Here is a 22383-nt window from a genome sequence, read left to right as displayed (position 1 = left end):
ATAGTTTATCTACTTCTGTTGGTGAACTGTATCATATCTTTCCAAATATTTCAGAATAAGTGGTGTCCAGTCATAAAGATTTTGTGAGCAGTGTTTTACACATGAAACATAAAAGCAGTAGGATGTTTTGCTTTTATAAACGTGGAGCATTGCATATAGTAGGAAAGAATGTTATGCTTTACGATGGACCAAAAGGCCTTTCTTGTGCTGTGACTCTATGAAACATTGGGTAGCATGTGATTAAAGGACAGGATCTAGTTTTGGATTGCCCACTAATAAAATGTTGTCAAAAACCACAAAGAATATTCAAGATGTATCCACCTGGATACAAGAACGGTAAATGCTGGAAATTTTTGACATTTGTACAGAGAATAGCCACTTCCAATTCAAGTGAATACCCGTTATCCTACTCCCTGCCTGCTACCACATAACCCGTCTCTTAACGTCTAATTCCATTCATTTTCTTGAGTTTTAATTTAGCTTGTGTTCTATTATGTGAAGGCCTTTTGGAAGACCATATAAACTACATCCATTAACGTTCCTTTGTCTGTTATTTTGGTTACTTCCCTCAAAATTTGGACATTAGCAATCCTTTACAAATCTATATTGGCCCTCCTTAATCAATTCAAATTTCTATCAGTGTTTAGTCTCTCTCCTTCTCGCCACATAATTATAGGTTCCAATAGCTTCATCTCTCCAGATATTAGACTAATAGGCCTATAATTTCCAGTTTCTTATCTTCCTATATATAACAGTTACATTTCCAATTTTCCAATCTAAAGGGACAAATAAATTCTGGATCAAGAGTACTTTTCCTTTCTGAAAATCTCAGGTGGAAAGTCATAGAGGTTTACAGCATGGAAACAGGCCCTTCAGCCCAACTTGTCCATGCTGCCCTTTTTTTTAAACCCCTAAACTGGTCCCACTTGCCCGCATTTGGCCCATATCCCTCAAAACCCATCACCCACGTAACTGTTTAAATGCTTTTTAAAAGACAAAATTGTACCCGCCTCTACTACTACCTCTGGCAGCTTGTTCCAGTCAGTCACCACCCTCTTTGTGAAAAAATTGCCCTCTGGACACTTTTGTATCTCTCCCCTCTCACCTTAAACCTATGCCCTCTAGTTTTAGACTCCCCTACCTTTGGGAAAAGATATTGACTATCTAGCTGATCTATGCCCCTTGTTATTTTATAGACCTCGATAAGATCACCCCTCAGCCTTCTACGCTTCAGAGAGAAAAGTCCCAGTCTATCCAGCCTCTCCTTATAACTCAATCCATCAAGTCCCGGTAGCATCCTAGTAAATCCTTTCTGCACTCTTTCTAATTTAATAATATCCTTTCTATAATAGGGTGACCAGAACTGTACACAGTATTCCAAGTGTGGCCTTACCAATGTCTTATACAAGACATTCAACAAGACGTCCCAATTTCTGTATTCAATGTTCTGACCAATGAAACCAAGCATGCCGAATGCCTTCTTCACCACTCTGTCCACCTGTGACTCCACTTTCAAGGAGCTATGAACCTGTACCCCTAGATCTCTTTGTTCTATAACTCTCCCCAACGCCCTACCATTAACTGAGTAAGTCCTGCCCTGGTTCAATCTGCCAAAATGCATCACCTCACGTTTATCTAAATTAAACTCCATCTGCCATTCGTCAGCCCATTGGCCCAATTGATCAAGATCCCGTTGCAATCCGAGATAACCTTCACGGTCCACTATGCCACCAATCTTAGTGTCATCTGCAATAAATTCTGCACATTTGTCAGTCTTTCTTGCCATTATTTGTTTTAAATAATATTTTTACGTTAAAGTTAACTTTGGTAAGTTCCAGTGCTTGGTTCGTTATTGCTTTCTTATAATGTTGGATTTATTTCCTCTTCCTTGAAGGCTGAGTTTGTCATTTCCTGATTTTCATTTGCAATATTACCTACATCCATTAGTAAAGAACCCACTCAATATTTCACTTTGAATAATAACTGTAAACCAAAAGTACGATGCTTGTATTTGATTTACTGCTGCATCTGCTGAGCCTCCCCACTGCCTGTCAGACAACTAATTGTGAAAGCATAAAGAGTAAGCATGGCGAGGGACTGGCTGGCAGCTGAAGATATTGTAGGATATGGCCAGTGTTTTGGTCCAGCTGTTTTTAATGAAAGGTGAACGTTTTTTAGTGAAGTTAGCATTTATGTACCAGTAATGTTGTATCAGACAACAGACACACCACATGAGGTATAAAGTCTGAGCTACATGTAAGTGTAGATATTTCCCAGCAATTGTACCTGGGTTTCAGAAGGTCACTGAGGCAGGAGAGATGCTCACCTCTGCGATCAAACAAGTTTCATTATGTCCTAAACCTTGACAAGATTGTGCGGAGTTTGCACATTTTCCATGTGTCTGCGTGGATTTCCTCTGGTTTCCTCCCACAGTCCAAAGATGTGCGGGTTAGGTTGATTGGCCATGCTAAATTGCCCCTACTGTCAGGGGATTAGCAGGGTAAATATGTGGGGTTACAGGAATGAATAGGGCCTGGATGTGGTTGTTGTCGGTGCAGACTTGATGGGCTGAATGGCCTCCTGCACTGTAGGGATTCTATGATTCTAAGATTAGTGGCTTTTCAATGTAAGAAGCTGAGAATCCTGGCTAATTGATCAAACACCTCACCTCGTCTTAGAAATGACATCGGCGAAGGTGCAGAACAATGATAAAAAAGTGATGAAATGGAGATAATTTGTAGCCTGATATAAAAGGGGTGACTGAAACGTGACTACATAGAGGAGGCGATTGACAACAGATTAATTAGTTATACTAATTAAAGATAACACAATGGCAGTAAGGAGAAGCAAGGTCGATACGGAATCTACATGGATTGAGGTCATGGACAAAAAGGGAAGAAGGTTAAAAGTCTCACTTCAGCAATATAAATCGCTGGTTAGCCCATATCCTTAGGAAGGATATATTGGCCTTGATGGGAGTGCAGCGTAGATTTACCTGAATGGATTTGAAAGCCAGGTACCATTAGGAGAGGTATTCCCTGGAATGTCCAAGGTTAAGAGGTGATTTATTGTTTTAAGGGGAGCAGATAGAGTAATATAAACTATATTCATTGGGGGTTGTGGGGGGGGGGGGGGGGGGGGGGTGCGGTGGAATCAGAGCCAGACCTTTCAGGATTGAAGTGAGGAAATTTGCATGATGATTGAAATTTGGAACTCTCAAACAAAGAAAAGTACAGCACAGAGCAGGCCGTGCTGCCCTCCAAGCCTGTGCTGATCATGATGCCCTAAACTAAAAAAAAACCTTCCGCCCTTACTTAGTCCATTTCTCTCAATTCCCTCCCTATCCATATACCCATCCAAATGCCTCTTAAATGTTGCTAATGTGCCTGCTTCCACCACCTCCTCTGTTAGTGGGTTCCAGGCAGCCACCACTCTCTGCGTGAAAAACTTCCCCCGCACATCTCCCTTAAACTCCGCCCCCCCCTCACATTGAGCCTGTGCCCCCTTGTAATTGTATCCTGGGGAAATGCCTGTGATTATCCACCCTGTCTATGCCTCTCACCATTTTGTAGACCTCTGTCTGATCTCCCCTCAGCCTCCATCTTTCCAGTGAAAACAATCTTGGTTTATTCAACTGCAGCAATTGATGGAAGATCTATTCATAGCTTTTAAAATTACGATTGATAGATTTCTGTTAACCAAAGAGATTAAAGGATGTGGGGAAATGTCGGCTTTTTGGAGTTTTGCTGCATTAAATGGCAGAATAGGCTGAAGGAATTAAATGGCCTACTCTTGTTTTCATGTTCCATGGGGATTCATCACCCTAATAGGGGTGTACTATAGAATACCGAATATTGGAAGGGAATTGGAAGAAGTAATGTGTAGTCAAATCTACAGTGAGTAGCGGGAATGGAATAACAAATGTCACTAATATCAACTAATCATAATCTGGCAGAACAAAACAGTGAAAGAAGGAAAGGGAATCACATTCCTACAGATTTCACTGGCCAACTTTGTCATTCAATACGTGAGAACTTTAAGAAGGAAAGAATCATTACAGGATCTTATAATTGTTGATAACCAGAACAACTTTGGAAGTGCAGGAAAATTTACTGGTAATAGTGATCCCAACATGGTAACTTTTAAGTTTAACATCAAGGAGTGACAAAAGTAGGATAAAGATTAAGCTAATTTTTAGGAAAAGAGCAAGTTGTGATGAAATAAAATTGGAGCTAAAGTAGGCACACTGGGAGGAAAAAGTCAAAGAACAAAGAAAATTACAGCACAGGAACAGGCCCTTCAGCCCTCCAAGCCTGCACCAACCATGCTATTCGACTTAACTGAAACCCCCTACCCTTCCGGGGACTGTATCCCTCTATTCCCATCCTACTCATGTATTTGTCAAGACATCCCTTAAAAGTCACTATCGTATCTAACCTGTTATGTCTTGCAGACTTTGCCATAGTTGGTGGGGGTCCATGTGGCTAGCCTGGGTCTCTAGCTTGGTCCGGTACTGTCTTTTGGCATCTTGATGGATCTTCTTAGATCATATCTGGCTTTCTTGTATAGGTCAGGGTTGCCTGACTTGAACACCTCAGACCCGGACTTCAGCAAGCAGTGGATATCCCTGTTCATCCATGGTTTCTGGTTGGGAAACACACGGACAAGCTTCCTCTGCCTTTAAAAGTCTTTAAAAGCAAAGTCTTTAAAAGCAAAGAGACGGTTAAACAGGGGGATATCACAGAATCCTACAGTGCAGAAGAGGCCCTTCAGCCCATCGAGTCTGCACCAATGAACATAGAACAGTACAGCACAGAACAGGCCCTTCGGCCCACGATGTTGTGCCGAGCTTTATCTGAAACCAAGATCAAGCTATCCCACTCCCTATCATCCTGGTGTGCTCCATGTGCCTATCCAATAACCGCTTAAATGTTTCTAAAGTGTCTGACTCCACTATCACTGCAGGCAGTCCATTCCACACCCCAACCACTCTCTGCGTAAAGAACCTACCTCTGATATCCGTCCTGTATCTCCCACCACGAATCCTATAGTTATGCCCCCTTGTAATAGCTCCATCCACCCGAGGAAATAGTCTTTGAAAATGCATGAAAGGTCCTGACCTAATCCCACTTGCCAGCACTTACAGATATCTTTAAACATAATCATTAGAATTTAAGAGAAATGTATTCCAGCAAAAGTGGTAAAATAAAGAAGCTAGTTTTAGGGTAAATAGCCAGGAAAGAAACAGCAGAATGCATAGCAAATTGGCTAAGAACAGAAAGCAGAGAGATGATAGCTAATTATTCCGGCTGCAAAAAGCAGAAAAGACCAATGCTGGGACCACTGGTTATAATTTATATTAATGATTGGATTTGGTACAAGGAAACATTCGAAAGTCTGCAACTGGGTAGCTTGGTGGCAGTTGAGCTTTTAACACAAGAAAATAAGAACCTGAGTGAGGTAGCAGGGCAAGCTGATCCAGGATTATAGCATTGAGGTTAGCAAAACAATTAAAATGCTAACAAAGCAATGGAGTATGTTTCGAGAGATTATAGAGGTCCAGAAGATTATGAGTGGCATGGACAGAGTGGATAGTCAGGTGCTGTTTTCTAGGGTAGAAAAGTCAATTACTAGGGGACGTAGGTTTAAGGTGCGTCGGGAAAAGTTTAGAGGAGATGTGCAAGGCAAGTTTTCTATGCAGAGGGTGGTGAATGTCTGGAACGCGCTGCCCGGGGAAGTGGTGGGAGCAGGTACGATAGCCGCATTTAAGGGGCATCTGGACATGAAAAGGATGGGAATGGAAGGATACGGACTCTGTAAGTGCATATGGTTTTATGTTAGGCAGGCAGCATGATTGGCGCAGGCTTGAAGGGCCAAAGGGCCTGTTCCTATGCTGTATTGTTCCTTGTTCTTTATTATAGAATTCCAAAGTAGTGAAGTTATTGAAAGTTATCTGATTGAAACTTACACAATACTGAAAGGCGTGGATAGAGCGGACGTGGGGAAGATGTTTCCATTAGTAGGAGAAACTAGGATCCAAGGGCACAGCCTCAGAGTAATGGGAGAAAGCTTTAGAACCAAGATGAGGAGGAATTTTTTCAGCCAGAGGTGAGTGAATCTGTGGAATTCATTGCCACAGAAGGTTGTGGCGGCCAGGTCATTGATTCTACTTAAGATAGAGATAGATAAGTTCTTGATTGGCAAGGAGATCAAAGGTTACAGGGAAAAGGCAGGAGAATGGGGTTGCGAAACTTATCGGCCATTTTGATTTGATTTATTGTCACGTATTAGTATACAGTGAAAAGTATTGTTTTTTGCGTGCTACACAGACAAAGCATACCATTCATAGAGAAGGAAAGGAGAGAGTGCAGAATGTAGTGTTACAGTCATAGCTAGGGTGTAGAGGTAGGTCCATTCAAAAGTCTGACAGCAGGGAAGAAGCTGTTCTTGAGTCGGTTGGTACGTGACCTCAGACTTTTGTATCTTTTTCCTGACGGAAGAAGGTAGAAGCGAGAATGTCCGGGATGCGTGGGGTCCTTAATTATGCTGTCTGCTTTGCCGAGGCAGCGGGAAGTGTAGACGGTGTCAATGGCTGGGAGGCTGGTTTGTGTGATGGATTGGGCTACATTCACGACCTTTTGTAGTTCCTTGTGGTCTTGGGCAGAGCAGGAGCCCATACCAAGCTGTGATACAACCAGAAAGAATGCTTTCTATGGTGCATCTGTAAAAGTTGGTGAGAGTGGTAGCGGACATGCCAAATTTCCTTGATTCGCCATGATTGAATAGCAGAGCAAACACAGTGGGCCAAATGGCCTAATTCTGCTGCTATATCTTATGGTTATGTTAAACACATATAGGACTTTGTTCAGGCCACATTTAGTAATGTGCAGAGCTCTGGTCTTGATATTATAAAAGACATAGAAAACCACGAGCAAAAGTTGATTTGTAATTAATTAAATGACTTGGATAAAGGGGCAGAGGAGGTATAGTAGCTAAATTTGCTGACGACACAAAGATAGGTCGGCGAGTAAGTTGCGAAGAGAACATAAGGAGACTACAAGGTGATATACATAAGTGAATGAACAAAGATCTGGCAAATGCAGCATAACGTGGGCAAATGTGAAATTGCCAATTTTAGCAGAAAGAATATAAGAAGAAGCATATTATCTAAATGGTATGAGATTGCAGAGCTGTATGATTTAGAGGGATCTGGGTGTCTAAGTGCTTGAATCACAAAAGGCTGGTATACAGGTACAGCAGGTAATTAGGAAAGCTAATAGACTGTTATCATTGATTGTGAAAGGGGCAATTTAGCATGGCCAGTCCATCCAACCCATACTTCCTTGGACTGTGGGAGGAAACCGGAGCACCCAGATTTGCTGATTGGAGATGAGACATGCTGTCAATTGTATTCATCGGGACGGATATAAGAATACCAAATTTCAAGGGGGGGGGGGGGGGCAGCAATTTATACTGCAGCTTTGTTGTGTTCACCGTGTTGAACTGTCGAGCGTCTAACACTGACTCATTTTCTTTGCTTACTGGGTCAGGTGCTGTGCAAGATTCACTGACTCAAGATGCTTGCCGGTGTGTACTATTCAGTGCCATACTGTGCCATCTTTGTTTTACCGATCCTTCTGATGGATGTACCAACTGCAGAGGGATATGTGTGCGCAGTAAGTCTATCTTTACAACGGATATTCTGAAAATAATCTGTTTTCCCTCACCCACTGACCCCCACGGGAAAAGAGCAGAAGTTTCTTCATCAGTCAAAGCATGGAGTTGGGATATTATGTTACGACTGCACAAGACGCTGGTACGGCCACATTTGGAGTATTGTGTACGATTCTGGTCACCCTGCGAGAGCAAGGAAGTTATTAAACTGGAAAGGTTGCAAAAAGGATTTACAGGGATGTTACCGGGACTGGAAGGTTCTAATTATAAGGAGAGGCTGGATCGGCTGGGACTTTATTCTCTGGAGTGTAGGAGGATGAGGGGTGACCTTATAGAAGTCTATAAAATCATGAGGGGCATCGTTAAGGTGAATAGTGAAGGTCTTTTCCCTGGGGTAGGGGAGTCCAAAGGGCATAGGTTTAAGGTGAGAGGGAAAAGATTTAAAAGGGACCTGAGGGGCAACTTTTTCACGCAGAGGGTGGCGTGTATATGGAATGAGCTGCCGGGCAGGTGGTGGAGGTGGGTACAATTACAACATTTAAAATACATTTGGACAGGTACATAGATAGGAAAGGTTCAGAGGAATATGGGCTAAGTACAGGCAAATGGGACTAGTTCAGTTTAGGAAACCTGGTCGGCATGGAACAGTTGGGCCGAAGGGTCTGTTTCCGTGCTGTATTTCTCACTCTCTCTATTTATTCATTATGTGCTGGCCTGCTAACCTTGAGCTCAGTGAGTGTGTGAGTACACTGCTGGTGTAATATTGAATTATACAACACAGCATAGCTCCATGAGGCCGCACTCACCCAGTTAGCAAGGAACAGTGATAGATGCCATGGTAAGCAATCATTATATCAAATGGGAGGCATTGTAAATAATTCAGAGAGTAAAAAGAAGCAGCAGGGAGATAGTGATAAAATATAGAAGAGGGGATAAAGATGGAATTCATTGTCACTAGGTGTGGGACAGTAACCTTTTGTTTTTAAAAAGCCAGAATAATGATTGAGTTTGAATAGGGAAGGTCGGCTGAGGTTTACGTTCAGAAAACATTAAATGCCATTCCTCAAATTGCCAGTTATTTAAAAAATCCAAAAAGGAAACTGGGATTTAACACAAGATTATTAAAGTCAAGGTGCCATGACATCTTGTTACTAGACAGAAGGAGGTTCGAGAACTATATACAGATTTGGACTCCACACTATTGAGACAATAAAGAGGGTTTTTGTCATCTTGTGTGTTCTTGGGATGTGGACAGTAGTTTTTGCCCATTCCTAGTAACCCTGAGAGCATTCACACTGCTGCCTCACAGCGCCAGGAACCCAGGTTCAATTCCCGGCTTGGGTCACTGTCTTTGTGGAGTTTGCATGTTCTTCCCGTGTCTGCATGGGTTTCCTCCGGGTGCTCCAATTTCCTCCCACAGTCCAAAAGACACGCTGGTTAGGGTGCATTGGCTGTGCTAAATTCTCCCTCAGTGTACCCGAACAGGCACTGGAATGTGGCGACTGGGGGATTTTCACAGTAACTTCATTGCTGTTAATGTAAGCAACACTGTGACACGAATAAATAAACTTTAAATTAAGAATCAGCCGAGTATTGCAGGACCAGCGTAGAGCAAACTGGGTAAGCGTGGGAAGAGCTCCCCTCTCTGGCCTTTTTCCAGTTCAGAACTTCAACCCGAGGACCAGATCTATCCTTATCCACGATCAGGTTGAAACTAATTCTGTACTAAAGTACAGAAAAGATAAATCTTTTTCACGTGATAGAAAATCTCATGCTGCAGCTACATGTTACGCCCCACTCTCCACAGAGTAACCATTTTTATAGGAAGCAGTCCAACATCAGGGGCGGCACAATGGCACAGTGGTTAGCACTGCTGCCTCACAGCGCCAGGGACCCAGGTTCGATTCCTGGCTTGGGTCCCTGCGGAGTTTGCATGTTCTCCCCATGTCTGCGTGGGTTTCCTCTGGGTGCTCCGGTTTCCTCCCACAGTCCAAAGATGTGCAGGTTAGGTTGATTGGCCATGCTAAATTGTCTCTCAGTGTCGGGGGACTAGCAGGGTAAATACATGGGGCTACGGGGATAGGGACTGGGTGGGATTGTGGTCGGTGCAGACTCGATGGGCTGAATGGCCTGTTTCTGCACTGTAGGGATTCTATGATATCTATGATGATCATTCTCAGCTTTCCCCGCTTTGTCTCTCCCTTTTTCATGGGTTCGTACTTTTTGAGTGACCGTCAAAAGGGGCTTTTCTCAGTTTCTGGAGAAGTCCTAAAGTGAGTGACAGCAATAAGCCTGGTTGGGCAATTCTTAAGTTGTTAGGAGCCTTAGGATAATTAGTCTTTGGAATTCCCTTCCCCAGAAAGCAGTGAAGCCTGGCTCATTGAAATTATTCAAGGCTGAGTTAGCATTTTGATAGACAAGGGACTGGAAGGTTATGGGGAATAGGCAGGAAAGTAGAATTGAGACCCCAATCAGCCATGATCTTACTGAATAGTGAAACAGGGCCAGATAGGAATATAGAACATAGGAGCAGAAGTCGGCATTCAGCCCATCAAGCCTGCTCCACCATTTGATATGGTTATGACCTTGTCATTCACTTCAGTGGCCTTTTCCCACTTTATCGCCATATCCTTTTATGTAATTCACATTCAGAAATCTGTCAATCTCGGCTTTTAACTCAATGATAGGCCTACTCGTGTTCCTAAGTATTAAGTTTGTACATTCTTTAATTAAAGAGATAGTCCCAAAATCTAGCAGTGTGATAAATTTTGCATTTGTAACATATTGCAACTTGAATAGGTTTTTAAAATATTTTAGGTCTTCTCTGTAGTAATGCATTTGTCTGTCCGCCTTGCTGACTGAGGTGTGCCTCTTGCAGGAAATTATATTTCCATGTAAGATCCAGCCCAAAAAGCTGCTGGTGATTTTTATCCTCTCTTATCATGCACCCTTTCTGAAGTTGCTTGCTGTTGCAGGAAGAGCTTTTAGAGTCATAGAGGTTTACAGCATGGAAACAGACCCTTCGGCCCAACTTGTCCATGCCACCCTTCTTAAATTAGTCCCAATTGCCCGCGTTTGTTCCATATCCCTCTATACCCATCTTACCCGTGTAACTATCTAAATGCATTTTAAAAGATAAAATTGCACCCGCCTCTACTACTACCTCTGGCAGTTTGTTCCAGACACTCACCACCCTCAGTGCGAAAAAATTGCCCTCTGGACCCTTTTGTATCTCTCCTCTCTCACCTTAAACCTATGCCCTCTAGTTTTAGACTCCCCTACCTTTGGGAAATGATATTGACTATCTAGCTGATCTATGCCCCTTATTGTTTTATAGACCTCTATAAGATCACCCCTCAGCTTTCTGCGCTCCAGTGAAAAAAGTCCCAGTCTATCCAGTCTCTCCTTATACAAAGAACAAAGAGAACAAAGAACAATACAGCACAGGAACAGGCCCTTCGGCCCTCCAAGCCCGCGCCGCTCCCTGGTCCAAACTAGACCATTCTTTTGTATCCCTCCATTCCCACTCCGTTCATATGGCTGTCTAGATAAGTCTTAAACGTTCCCAGTGCGTCCGCCTCCACCACCTTGCCTGGCAGCGCATTCCAGGCCCCCACCACCCTCTGTGTAAAATCAAACCATCAAGTCCCGGTAGCATCCTAGTAAATCTTTTCTGCACTCTTTCTAATTTAATAATATCCTTTGTATAATAGGGTGACCAGAACTGTACACAGCATTCCAAGTGTAGCCTTAGCAATGTCTTGTACAACGTCAACAGGGGAGGCGATGGCCTAGTGATATTATCACTAGACTATTAATCCAGAAACTCAGCTAATGTTCTGGGGACCCGGGTTCGAATCCCGCCGCGGCAGATGGTGGAATTTGAATTCAATAAAAAATATCTGGAATTAAGAATCTACTGATGACCCATTGTCTATTGTCGGAAAAACCCATCTGGTTCACTAATGACCTTTAGGAAAGGGAATCTGCCGTCCTTACCCGGTCTGGCCTACATGTGACTCCAGAGCTACAGCAATGTGGTTGACTCTCAACTGCCCTCCAAGGGCAACTAGGGGATGGGCAATAAATGCTGGCCCAGCCAGCGACACCCACGTCCCAGGGATGAATAATAATAAACAGGACGTCCCAACTCCTGTATTCAATGTTCTGACCAATGAAACCAAGCATGTTGAATGCCGTCTTCACCACCCTGTTCACCTGTGACTCCATTTTCAAGGAGCTATGAACCTGTACCCCTAGATCTCTTTGTTCTGTAACTCTCCCCAATGCCCTACCACTGACTAAGTCCTGCCCTGGTTCGATCACCTGGCATCTGGTGTTGCATTCTGTCTGCTTCTGACAGAAACTTGACACTAACATTGCATTGCCTCGCATAAAGAGAAGGAAAGAAAAGCAACATATTAATGATCATGAATAATGGGTCTATTTCTTTGCACAGTACACAAACAGTACCCCCAACACCACCATGATCTTTGAGGACCTACCATCAATGTTTGGCTACCAGCTGCTGAAGGAAGGCCTGCAGGTAGGTTTATTGCTTTCACTAAAAAACAAGAATCAGGGGAAACACTTGCATTGCTGTTGCATCTTTCACAACCTCAGCATGTTCCCAAAGTGGGAGAAAAAGGGAAACGGGAGGGACAGGCAAGTAGATTTCTCCATTCGTCACAACCCATCTTTGATTTCAGATCATTTAAACTTTCACGTTGCCACACGTCACAAAGAGAAAATATTGGCAGCTGTTCTCAGTGGATTATCCTCATGTCTCTGGGTCAGGAGGTTTCACCCCAGAGACCTGACTACAATTCCAAACCCACGCCTAGGGGAGTACCTGGGGAGTGCTGCACAATCAGATGTCTCTTCCTTTAGATGAAACATTAAACCAAAGCCACATTTGTCATTCAGGTGGGCGTAAATGACTTGTTGGGATCATTTGAAAAAGAACAGGGGTGATCTCTCTGACTAATATTCATCCCTCAACCAGTACCTAAAGCGGATTATCTGCTCAGATGAACAGTGGTTAGCACTGCTGCCTCACAGCGCCAGGGACCCGGGTTCAATTCCAGCCTCAGGTCACTGTCTGTGTGGAGTCTGCACTTTCTCCCCGTGTCTGCGTGGGTTTCCTCCGGGTACTCCGGTTTCCTCCCACATTTCAAAGATGTGCGGGTTAGGTTGATTGGCCATGTTACATTGACCCTAGTGTCAGCAGGATTAGCAGGGTAAATGTGTGGGGTTACGGGAATAGGGTCTGGGTGGGATTGTGGTCGGTACAGACTTGATGGGCCAAATAGCCTCCTTCTGCACTGTAGGAATTCTCTGGTCATTATTTCATTGTATAGCATTTCAAAAGTGCTTGATTGATTGGGAAGCCTACAGTTGGGGGTGGTGCTGTATAAATCAAAGGGAAAATACATGCACACTTTGGGAAAATTATTTTATCGTGGATTTCAGTTGATTGTAATGTTTTTTATCTTTGCTGATGTGCACACTGGTTACTCTGGTGGGGTTCAGTTGCATGTGCTTTCACCAATTATCTCATGCATGTAGAAATGTGACATTGTCAAAACTGGGCAGCAATGAACAAGGATAATTGGACAGTCTCAGGGTACGGATGGGCTGCATGGCGATTTGGGAGGAGAGGGTGGGGGAAGGAACTGGACACGACTGAGAAAATTAGGAAGTTTGGGAGCTGAGAAAGGGAGAAGTTGTGTGTTAACTTGTAGCAAATTAGTGGATAATTTAGTTCCGTGTTTCATTACTCTCCAAATAAAGTGACAGCTATCCGTCTTTGTCCCTGGTGATTGTAAGAAAATCACCAGGGACAAAGGGAGAACCAGCCGTGGATAACGAAGGAAATAAAGGAGAGTATTAAAATAAAAACAGCTGCGTACAGAGTGGCCAAAAATAGTGGAGAAACAAGTGATTGGGAAAAATTTAAGAAACAACAAAGAGAGACTAAGAAAGCGATAAAGAAAGGAAGGATAGACTATGAAGCTAGGCTAGCAATTAATGTAAAAAATGATAGTAAAAGTTTTTATAAATATATAAAAAGGAATAGAGTGGCTAGAGTGAATGTTGGACCCTTGGAGGACGAGAGGGGGGAGTTAATAGTGGGAAATGAGGATATGGCTGAGTCTTTAAATAAGTTTTTTGTGTCGGTCTTCACGGTGGAGGACACAAATAGTTTGCCAAATATTAACGATAGAGGGTTGGCAGCAGGAGAAATACTTAATACAATTAATGTTACCAGAGAGGCAGTGCTGGGTCGACTAATGGGACTGAAGGTGGACAAGTCCCCGGGTCCGGATGGAATGCATCCCAGGGTATTGAAAGAAATGTCAGAGGTAATAGTGGATGCGTTAGTGATTATTTATCAAAACTCGTTGCATTCTGGGGTAGTGCCGGTTGATTGGAAAACGGCTAATGTTACGCCGCTGTTTAAAAAAGGAAGGAGACAAAAGGCGGGTAACTATAGGCCGGTCAGCTTAACGTCTGTAGTAGGGAAAATGCTGGAATCCATTATTAAAGAGGAGATAGCAGGGCATCTGGATAGAAGTGGTTCGATCAATCAGACGCAGCATGGATTCATGAGGGGAAAGTCGTGCTTGACGAACATGTTGGATTTTTATGAAGATGTGACGAGGGCGGTTGATGGAGGAGAACCGGTGGATGCGGTGTTTTTGGATTTCCAAAAGGCGTTTGATAAGGTGCCCCATAAAAGGCTGCTGAAGAAGATTAGGGCACACGGAGTTGGGGGTAGTGTGTTAAAGTGGATTGGGGACTGGCTATCCGACAGGAAGCAAAGAGTCGGAATAAATGGGTGTTTTTCCGGTTGGAGGAAGGTAACTAGTGGCGTGCCGCAGGGATCGGTACTCGGGCCGCAACTGTTTACCATTTATATAGATGATCTGGAGGAGGGGACGGAGTGTAGGGTAACGAAGTTTGCAGACGACACAAAGATAAGTGGAAAAGTGAATCGTGTGGAGGACGGAGAAGATCTGCAGAGAGATTTGGACAGGCTGAGTGAGTGGGCGAGGATATGGCAAATGGAGTATAACGTTGATAAATGCGAGGTTATACACTTTGGAGGAAATAATAACAAATGGGATTACTATCTCAATGGAAACAAATTAAAACATGCTACCGTGCAAAGGGACCTGGGGGTCCTTGTGCATGAGACGCAAAAGCCCAGTCTGCAGGTACAACAGGTGATCAAGAAGGCAAATGGGATGTTGGCCTATATTGCGAGGGGGATAGAATATAAAAGCAGGGATGTCTTGATGCACCTGTACAGGGCATTGGTGAGGCCGCAGCTGGAATACTGTGTGCAGTATTGGTCCCCTTATATGAGGAAGGATATATTGGCATTGGAGGGAGTGCAGAGAAGGTTCACCAGGTTGATACCGGAGATGAGGGGTTTGGATTATGAGGAGAGGCTGAGGAGATTGGGTTTGTACTCATTGGAGTTTAGAAGGATGAGGGGGGATCTTATGGAGACTTATAAGATAATGCGGGGGCTGGATAGGGTGGAGGCGGAGAGATTCTTTCCACTTAGTAAGGAAGTTAAAACTAGAGGACACAGCCTCAAAATAAAGGGGGGTCGGTTTAAGACAGAGTTGAGGAGGAACTTCTTCTCCCAGAGGGTGGTGAATCTCTGGAATTCTCTGCCCACTGAGGTGGTGGAGGCTACCTCGCTGAATATGTTTAAAGCGCGGATGGATGGATTCCTGATCGGTAAGGGAATTAAGGGTTATGGGGATCAGGCGGGTAAGTGGTACTGATCCACGTCAGATCAGCCATGATCTTATTGAATGGCGGGGCAGGCTCGAGGGGCTAGATGGCCTACTCCTGCTCCTATTTCTTATGTTCTTATGTTTTACGAAGACAAGTGGGACCTCCATTGTTCAAGTCTCAAGAGTAGCTTTACAATTAGGAAAGAATTAGGTCTCTAATTAAAAATTAAAAGTATTTCTCTTGCAATTCTTGTAGGGTTACCTGGTATTTGCAAAGCCAGATAATGCTTGTGAGCCAATCGCACCACCTCCTTCAAACACCACCATCCTCGACTTTATCGTTCTGATTCGCAGATATGGGTGCAATTTCGACATCAAGGTTTGTAATAGTGTCGGTCCACGACCTGGGAAATATTCCATATCGAACAGCTAAATGTACGAGATACTTGGATTGTATTGTTACTGCATTATCAAAGTTTAAAGTTTAAAGTTTATTTATTAGTGTCATGAGTAGGCTTACATTAACACTGCAATGAAGTGACTGTGAAAATTCCCGAGTCGCCACACTTTCTTCCCTAACTACTTACTGCAGATAAACCTGCTGCAGACTTTGTTTGATCATTTAGTGTAATTAACCATGTTAATAACTTAGACTTCTGCATGGAGGCATAGTTTCTAAGCTTGTAAATGACAGAAATATAAAAAATCTAATAAGCAGTAAAGATTTCAGTGGACTTCACCAGGACACTAATAGACAGGTGAAATAAGTTTAAGTTTATTTATTAATCACCAGTAGGCTTACATTAACACTACAATGAAGTTACTGTGAAAATCCCCGAGTCGCCACATTCTGGGTACACTAAGGGAGAATTTAGCATGTCCAATGCATCCTAACCAGCACGTCTTTCGAACTGTGGGAGGAAACCGGAGCACCCCGGAGGAAACCCACGCAGACACGGGGAGAATGTGCAGACTCCGCACAGACAGTGACCCAAGCCGGGAATCGAACCCGGGGCCCTGGCGTTGTGAGGCAGCAGTGCTAACCCACTGTGCCACCGTGCCGCTGGGATTGAACCCGGGTCCCTGGCGCTGTGAGGCAGCAGCGCTAACCCACTGTGCCACTGTGCCACCGTGCCGCCCATATGCCGCTTTAATGTCTCGGTTACACATCAGGAAGCTGCACAGGGCCGTGAGGATTAGGATTTGATTTGATTTATAAATGATAGGAAGAGGAAGGAGCAGTGAAATTCCACATGCTTGTTCACATATCACTGATAACGGGAAACTTCATCATACTCGGGCAGTCATCCTGTTACCTCGTGCCTGAGGGGTGAAGGATGTTAGTGCTGGGATTGAATTCTTGTAGCAGCCATCCATTGCCATTTGGAATAGATTTTACTGTGGACATTGCATCCACCAGAACCATTCAGTCCATCGAGTCTGCTGGCTCTTTGAAAAAGCAGTCCAGTCGGTCGCATTTCCCAGCTCGATGCCCATATTCCTGCAATTCTTTCTCCATATTCCACTTTGAAAAGCTATTTCCATCACCCTAGCTGACTTTACATTTATGATCACAGCAGCTTGTTACATTCAAACAGGTTTCCAGCTATTGCCTCTAGTTCTTTAGTCAATCACCTTCAATCTGTGCCTCTGATTATTGACAATTCGGCTCTTGAAAAGCCTTTCTCCTGATTTTGCCCAAACACCTCCATCAAATAACCTCCTGGCCTTCTGTGCTTTGACAAGAATAATGCCAGCTTCTATATAACTGTAATCCTTTATCCCTGGAACTATTCTAGTAAATCCCCCCTGCTTCTGGAAGTACTGACATTAAACTGGCTGGCTTGTGGTTTCTGCTTGACCCTTCTCTCCTTTGTTTGAACAACGGAGTCATGTTTACAGTCCTCTGGTTCTCAGACAGCACTCCTGTATCTAATGGGGAATGGAAAGATTGTAGTTAGCGGATCTGTAATTATTTGCCTTCCTTCCCGAAGTAACCTAGGATGCATCCCATCCAGAATGGGCGCTCAGCCTTTGTTGTATATACGAACATAGGAACAAAATATAGGAGTAGGCCATTCAGCCCCTCGAGACTGCCACACCATTTAATAAGATCATAGTGGATCTGACGGTAATCTCAAATCTGCATCCCACCTGCCCCTAACAGCCTATCTGGTTTACCAAGGATCTATCTGCCTTAAAATATTCAAAGACTTTGCTTCTACAACCTTTTCAGGAAGAGATTTCCAAAAAGATTCTCCGAGAGAAAAAAATTCCCTCACCTCCCTTTTGAATGAACAAAGAACAATACAGCACAGGAACAAGCCCTTCGGCCCTCCAAGCCCGTGCCGCTCCCTGGTCCAAACTAGACCATTCTTTTGTATCCCTCCATTCCCACTCCGTTCATGTGGCTATCTAGATAAGTCTTAAACGTTCCCAGTGTGTCCGCCTCCACCACCTTGCCTGGCAGCGCATTCCAGGCCCCCACCACCCTCTGTGTAAAATATGTCCTTCTGATATCTGTGTTAAACCTCCCCGCCTTCACCTTGAACCTATGACCCCTCGTGAACGTCACCACCGACCTGGGGAAAAGCTTCCCACCGTTCACCCTATCTATGCCTTTCATAATTTTATACACCTCTATTAAGTCTCCCCTCATCCTCCGTCTTTCCAGGGAGAACAACCCCAGTTTACCCAATCTCTCCTTATAACTAAGCCCCTCCATACCAGGCAACATCCTGGTAAACCTCCTCTGTACTCTCTCCAAAGCCTCCACGTCCTTCTGGTAGTGTGGCGACCAGAACTGGACGCAGTATTCCAAATGCGGCCGAACCAATGTTCTATACATCTGCAACATCAGACCCCAACTTTTATACTCTATGCCCCGTCCTATAAAGGCAAGCATGCCATATGCCTTCTTCACCACCTTCTCCACCTGTGACGTCACCTTCAAGGATCTGTGGACTTGCACACCCAGGTCCCTCTGCGTATGTACACCCTTTATGGTTCTGCCATTTATCGTATAGCTCCTCCCTACATTATTTCTACCAAACTGCATCACTTCGCATTTATCAGGATTGAACTCCATCTGCCATTTCTTTGCCCAAATTTCCAGCCTATCTATATCCTTCTGTAGCCTCTGACAATGCTCCTCACTATCTGCAAGTCCTGCCAATTTTCTGTCGTCCGCAAACTTACTGATCACCCCAGTTACACCTTCTTCCAGGTCGTTTTTATAAATCACAAACAGCAGAGGTCCCAATACAGAGCCCTGCGGAACACCACTAGTCACAGGCCTCCAGCCGGAAAACGACCCTTCCACTATCACCCTCTGTCTCCTGTGACCAAGCCAGTTCTCCACCCATCTAGCCACCTCCCCCTTTATCCCATGAGATCCAACCTTTTGCACCAACCTACCATGAGGGACTTTGTCAAACGCTTTACTAAAGTTCATATAGACGACATCCACGGCCCTTCCCTCGTCAACCATTCTAGTCACTTCTTCAAAAAACTCCACCAGGTGAGTGAGGCATGACCTCCCTCTCACAAAACCATGCTGACTATCGTTAATGAGTTTATTTCTTTCTAAATGCGCATACATCCTATCTCTAAGAATCTTCTCCAACAACTTCCCCACCACGGACGTCAAGCTCACCGGCCTATAATTACCCGGGTTATCCTTCCTATCCTTCTTAAATAACGGGACCACATTAGCTATCCTCCAATCCTCTGGGACCTCACCTGTGTCCAGTGACGAGACAAAGATTTGCGTCAGAGGCCCAGCGATTTCATCTCTCGTCTCCCTGAGCAGCCTTGGATAGATTCCATCAGGCCCTGGGGATTTGTCTGTCTTTATATTCTCTGATGTGGTTTCTACAAAGATGCAAGAAAGCAGACAAGATACCGAAAGGACTACAGATCACGAACCCACTCAGGTCAACCTATAACACAGACTACGCTGAGAGACTTTGCCGTCGCACCTCTCTCACCCTCCTCAACCACCTCATACACCAACTCTACAGCAAACGCCGCAGCCTGGAAACCAAGATCGAATCCATATTCTCAACTTGCGCTCAGGACGCAGACCAGCTGCGAAACTCTGCCAAGCAGACGAGACAAAGGAACTACACCATCTACATGCACACCAAGAACAGGAAACTTGAGAAACTCGGCATCACCACCAGCAGCAACCAAGCCTCCCCCTGTACCACAGTAGGAAACAGTCCCACTGCAGGGAAGTCCATTGTCAACTTGTCCGACTACACACTTCAACCAGATGAAATCGAAGTTCTCAGCCGAGGGCTTAATTTTTGCCCCACCACCAAAATAGACCCCATCAGTCTCGCAGCAGACACAGAGGAATTCATCAGGCGAATGAGGCTGAGGGAGTTCTTCCACAAACCCCAAGAGGCCAACAACGAACACAATGAGACAGCCAATGAACTGGAACAGCCGACAGAGAGATCCGCAGTGCATCCGAAGAGGAAAGAGTCGAATTGGACTCCTCCGGAAGGCCGCTGCCCTCGACTTGACATGTATGCCCAAGCCGTCAGGAGGTGCGTCAACACCAAATTCATCAGCCGCACTCACAAGACAGCCCCGAACATCACCCAAGCACAACGTAACGCCATCCACGCTCTCAAGACCAACCGCAACATTGTCATCAAACCAGCAGACAAAGGAGGGGCCATCGTCATACTGAACAGAACGGATTACTGCAAAGAAGTGTACCGACAACTCAACAACGAGGAACACTACAGACAGTTACCTGCAGATCCGACCAAAGAACACACCCGTCAACTCAACACTCTGATCAAGACCTTTGATCCGGACCTTCAGAACACCCTCCGTGCTCTCATCCCACGTACTCCCCGCGTTGGAGATCTCTACTGCCTCCCGAAGATACACAAGGCAAACACACCCGGCCGTCCCATCGTATCGGGCAATGGGACCCTGTGCGAGAACCTCTCCGGCTATGTCGAGGGCATCCTGAAACCCATTGTACAAAGAACCCCCAGCTTTTGTCGCGACACGACGGACTTCCTACAGAAACTCGGCACACATGGAGCAGTTGAACCAGGAGCGCTCCTCGTCACAATGGATGTCTCAGCACTCTACACCAGCATCCCCCATGACGATGGCATTGCTGCAACGGCCTCAGTGCTCAGCGCCAACAACTGCCAGTTTCCAGATGCAATTTTACATCTCATCCGCTTCATCCTGGACCACAATATCTTCACCTTCAACAACCAGTTCTTCATCCAGACACACGGAACAGCCATGGGGACCAAATTTGCACCTCAATATGCCAACATCTTCATGCACAGGTTCGAACAAGACTTCTTCACCGCACGGGACCTTCAACCGGTGCTATACACTAGATACATCGATGACATTTTCTTCCTTTGGACTCATGGTGAACAATCACTGAAACAACTCTATGATGACATCAACAAGTTCCATCCCACCATCAGGCTCACCATAGACTACTCTCCGGAATCGGTTGCATTCTTGGACACGCGCATCTCCATTAAGGACGGTCACCTCAGCACCTCACTGTACCGCAAGCCCACGGATAACCTCACGATGCTCCACTTCTCCAGCTTCCACCCTAAACACGTTAAAGAAGCCATCCCCTACGGACAAGCCCTCCGTATACACAGGATCTGCTCGGATGAGGAGGATCGCAACAGACACCTCCAGACGCTGAAAGATGCCCTCATAAGAACAGGATATGGCGCTAGACTCATTGATCAACAGTTCCAACGCGCCACAGCGAAAAACCGCACCGACCTCCTCAGAAGACAAACACGGGACACAGTGGACAGAGTACCCTTCGTTGTCCAGTACTTCCCCGGAGCGGAGAAGCTACGGCATCTCCTCCGGAGCCTTCAACATGTCATTGATGAAGACGAACATCTCGCCAAGGCCATCCCCACACCCCCACTTCTTGCCTTCAAACAACCGCACAACCTCAAACAGACCATTGTCCGCAGCAAACTACCCAGCCTTCAGGAGAACAGTGACCAAGACACCACACAACCCTGCCACAGCAACCTCTGCAAGACGTGCCGGATCATCGACACAGATGCCATCATCTCACGTGAGAACACCATCCACCAGGTACACGGTACATACTCTTGCAACTCGGCCAACGTTGTCTACCTGATACGCTGCAAGAAAGGATGTCCCGAGGCATGGTACATTGGGGAAACTATGCAGACGCTGCGACAACGGATGAATGAACACCGCTCGACAATCACCAGGCAAGACTGTTCTCTTCCTGTTGGGGAGCACTTCAGCGGTCACGGGCATTCGGCCTCTGATATTCGGGTAAGCGTTCTCCAAGGCGGCCTTCGCGACACACGACAGCGCAGAGTCGCGGAGCAGAAACTGATAGCCAGGTTCCGCACACACAAGGACGGCCTCAACCGGGATATTGGGTTTATGTCACACTATTTCACATAAATATTTCTGCTTTTTTCCTCCTGAGTCTTTATCATGCGATCCTAGAATCAGAATTTATGTCACACTATTTGTAACTCCCACAGTTGCGTGGACCTGCAGAGTTTCACTGGCTGTCTTGTCTGGAGACAATACACATCTTTTTAGCCTGTCTTGATGCTCTCTCCACTCCCATTGTTTTGTTTCTTAAAGACTGGATTAGTTGTAAGTATTCGCATTCCAACCATTATTCATGTAAATTGAGTCTGTGTCTTATAAGTTCTGTTTGTGAACAGAATTCCCACTCACCTGAAGAAGGGGCTCAGAGCCTCGAAAGCTTGTGTGGCTTTTGCTACCAAATAAACCTGTTGGACTTTAACCTGGTGTTGTTAAACTTCTTACTATTTATATTCTCTAACAAACCTAACACTTCCTCCCTTGTAATGGAGATTTTCTCCAACTGTTCAACACTCCCCTCCGAGACACTCCCAGTTAACACATCCCTCTCCTT

The 22383-nt window shown here is 45.0% G+C and overlaps 1 protein-coding gene across 2 annotated transcripts in view; it reads left to right on the top strand.

Moving 5' to 3' along the window:
• Positions 1-22383, top strand: part of LOC144481748 (E3 ubiquitin-protein ligase RNF167-like) — a 132345-nt gene that overhangs the window by 18478 nt on the left and 91484 nt on the right. For both annotated transcript variants that reach the window (XM_078200897.1, XM_078200896.1), the window contains exons 2-4: positions 7551-7676; positions 12134-12220; positions 15685-15807. In XM_078200897.1, coding sequence (XP_078057023.1) covers positions 7578-7676; positions 12134-12220; positions 15685-15807 — 309 coding nt within the window. In that variant the 5' untranslated portion in view covers positions 7551-7577. The remainder of the gene's footprint in view (positions 1-7550; positions 7677-12133; positions 12221-15684; positions 15808-22383) is intronic.

Source organism: Mustelus asterias, chromosome 31 (assembly GCF_964213995.1).
Source record: "Mustelus asterias chromosome 31, sMusAst1.hap1.1, whole genome shotgun sequence".
NCBI lineage: Eukaryota > Metazoa > Chordata > Chondrichthyes > Carcharhiniformes > Triakidae > Mustelus > Mustelus asterias.
The sequence above is the reverse complement of the archived record's forward strand: the minus strand, read 5'-3'. Positions and strand labels throughout refer to the sequence as shown.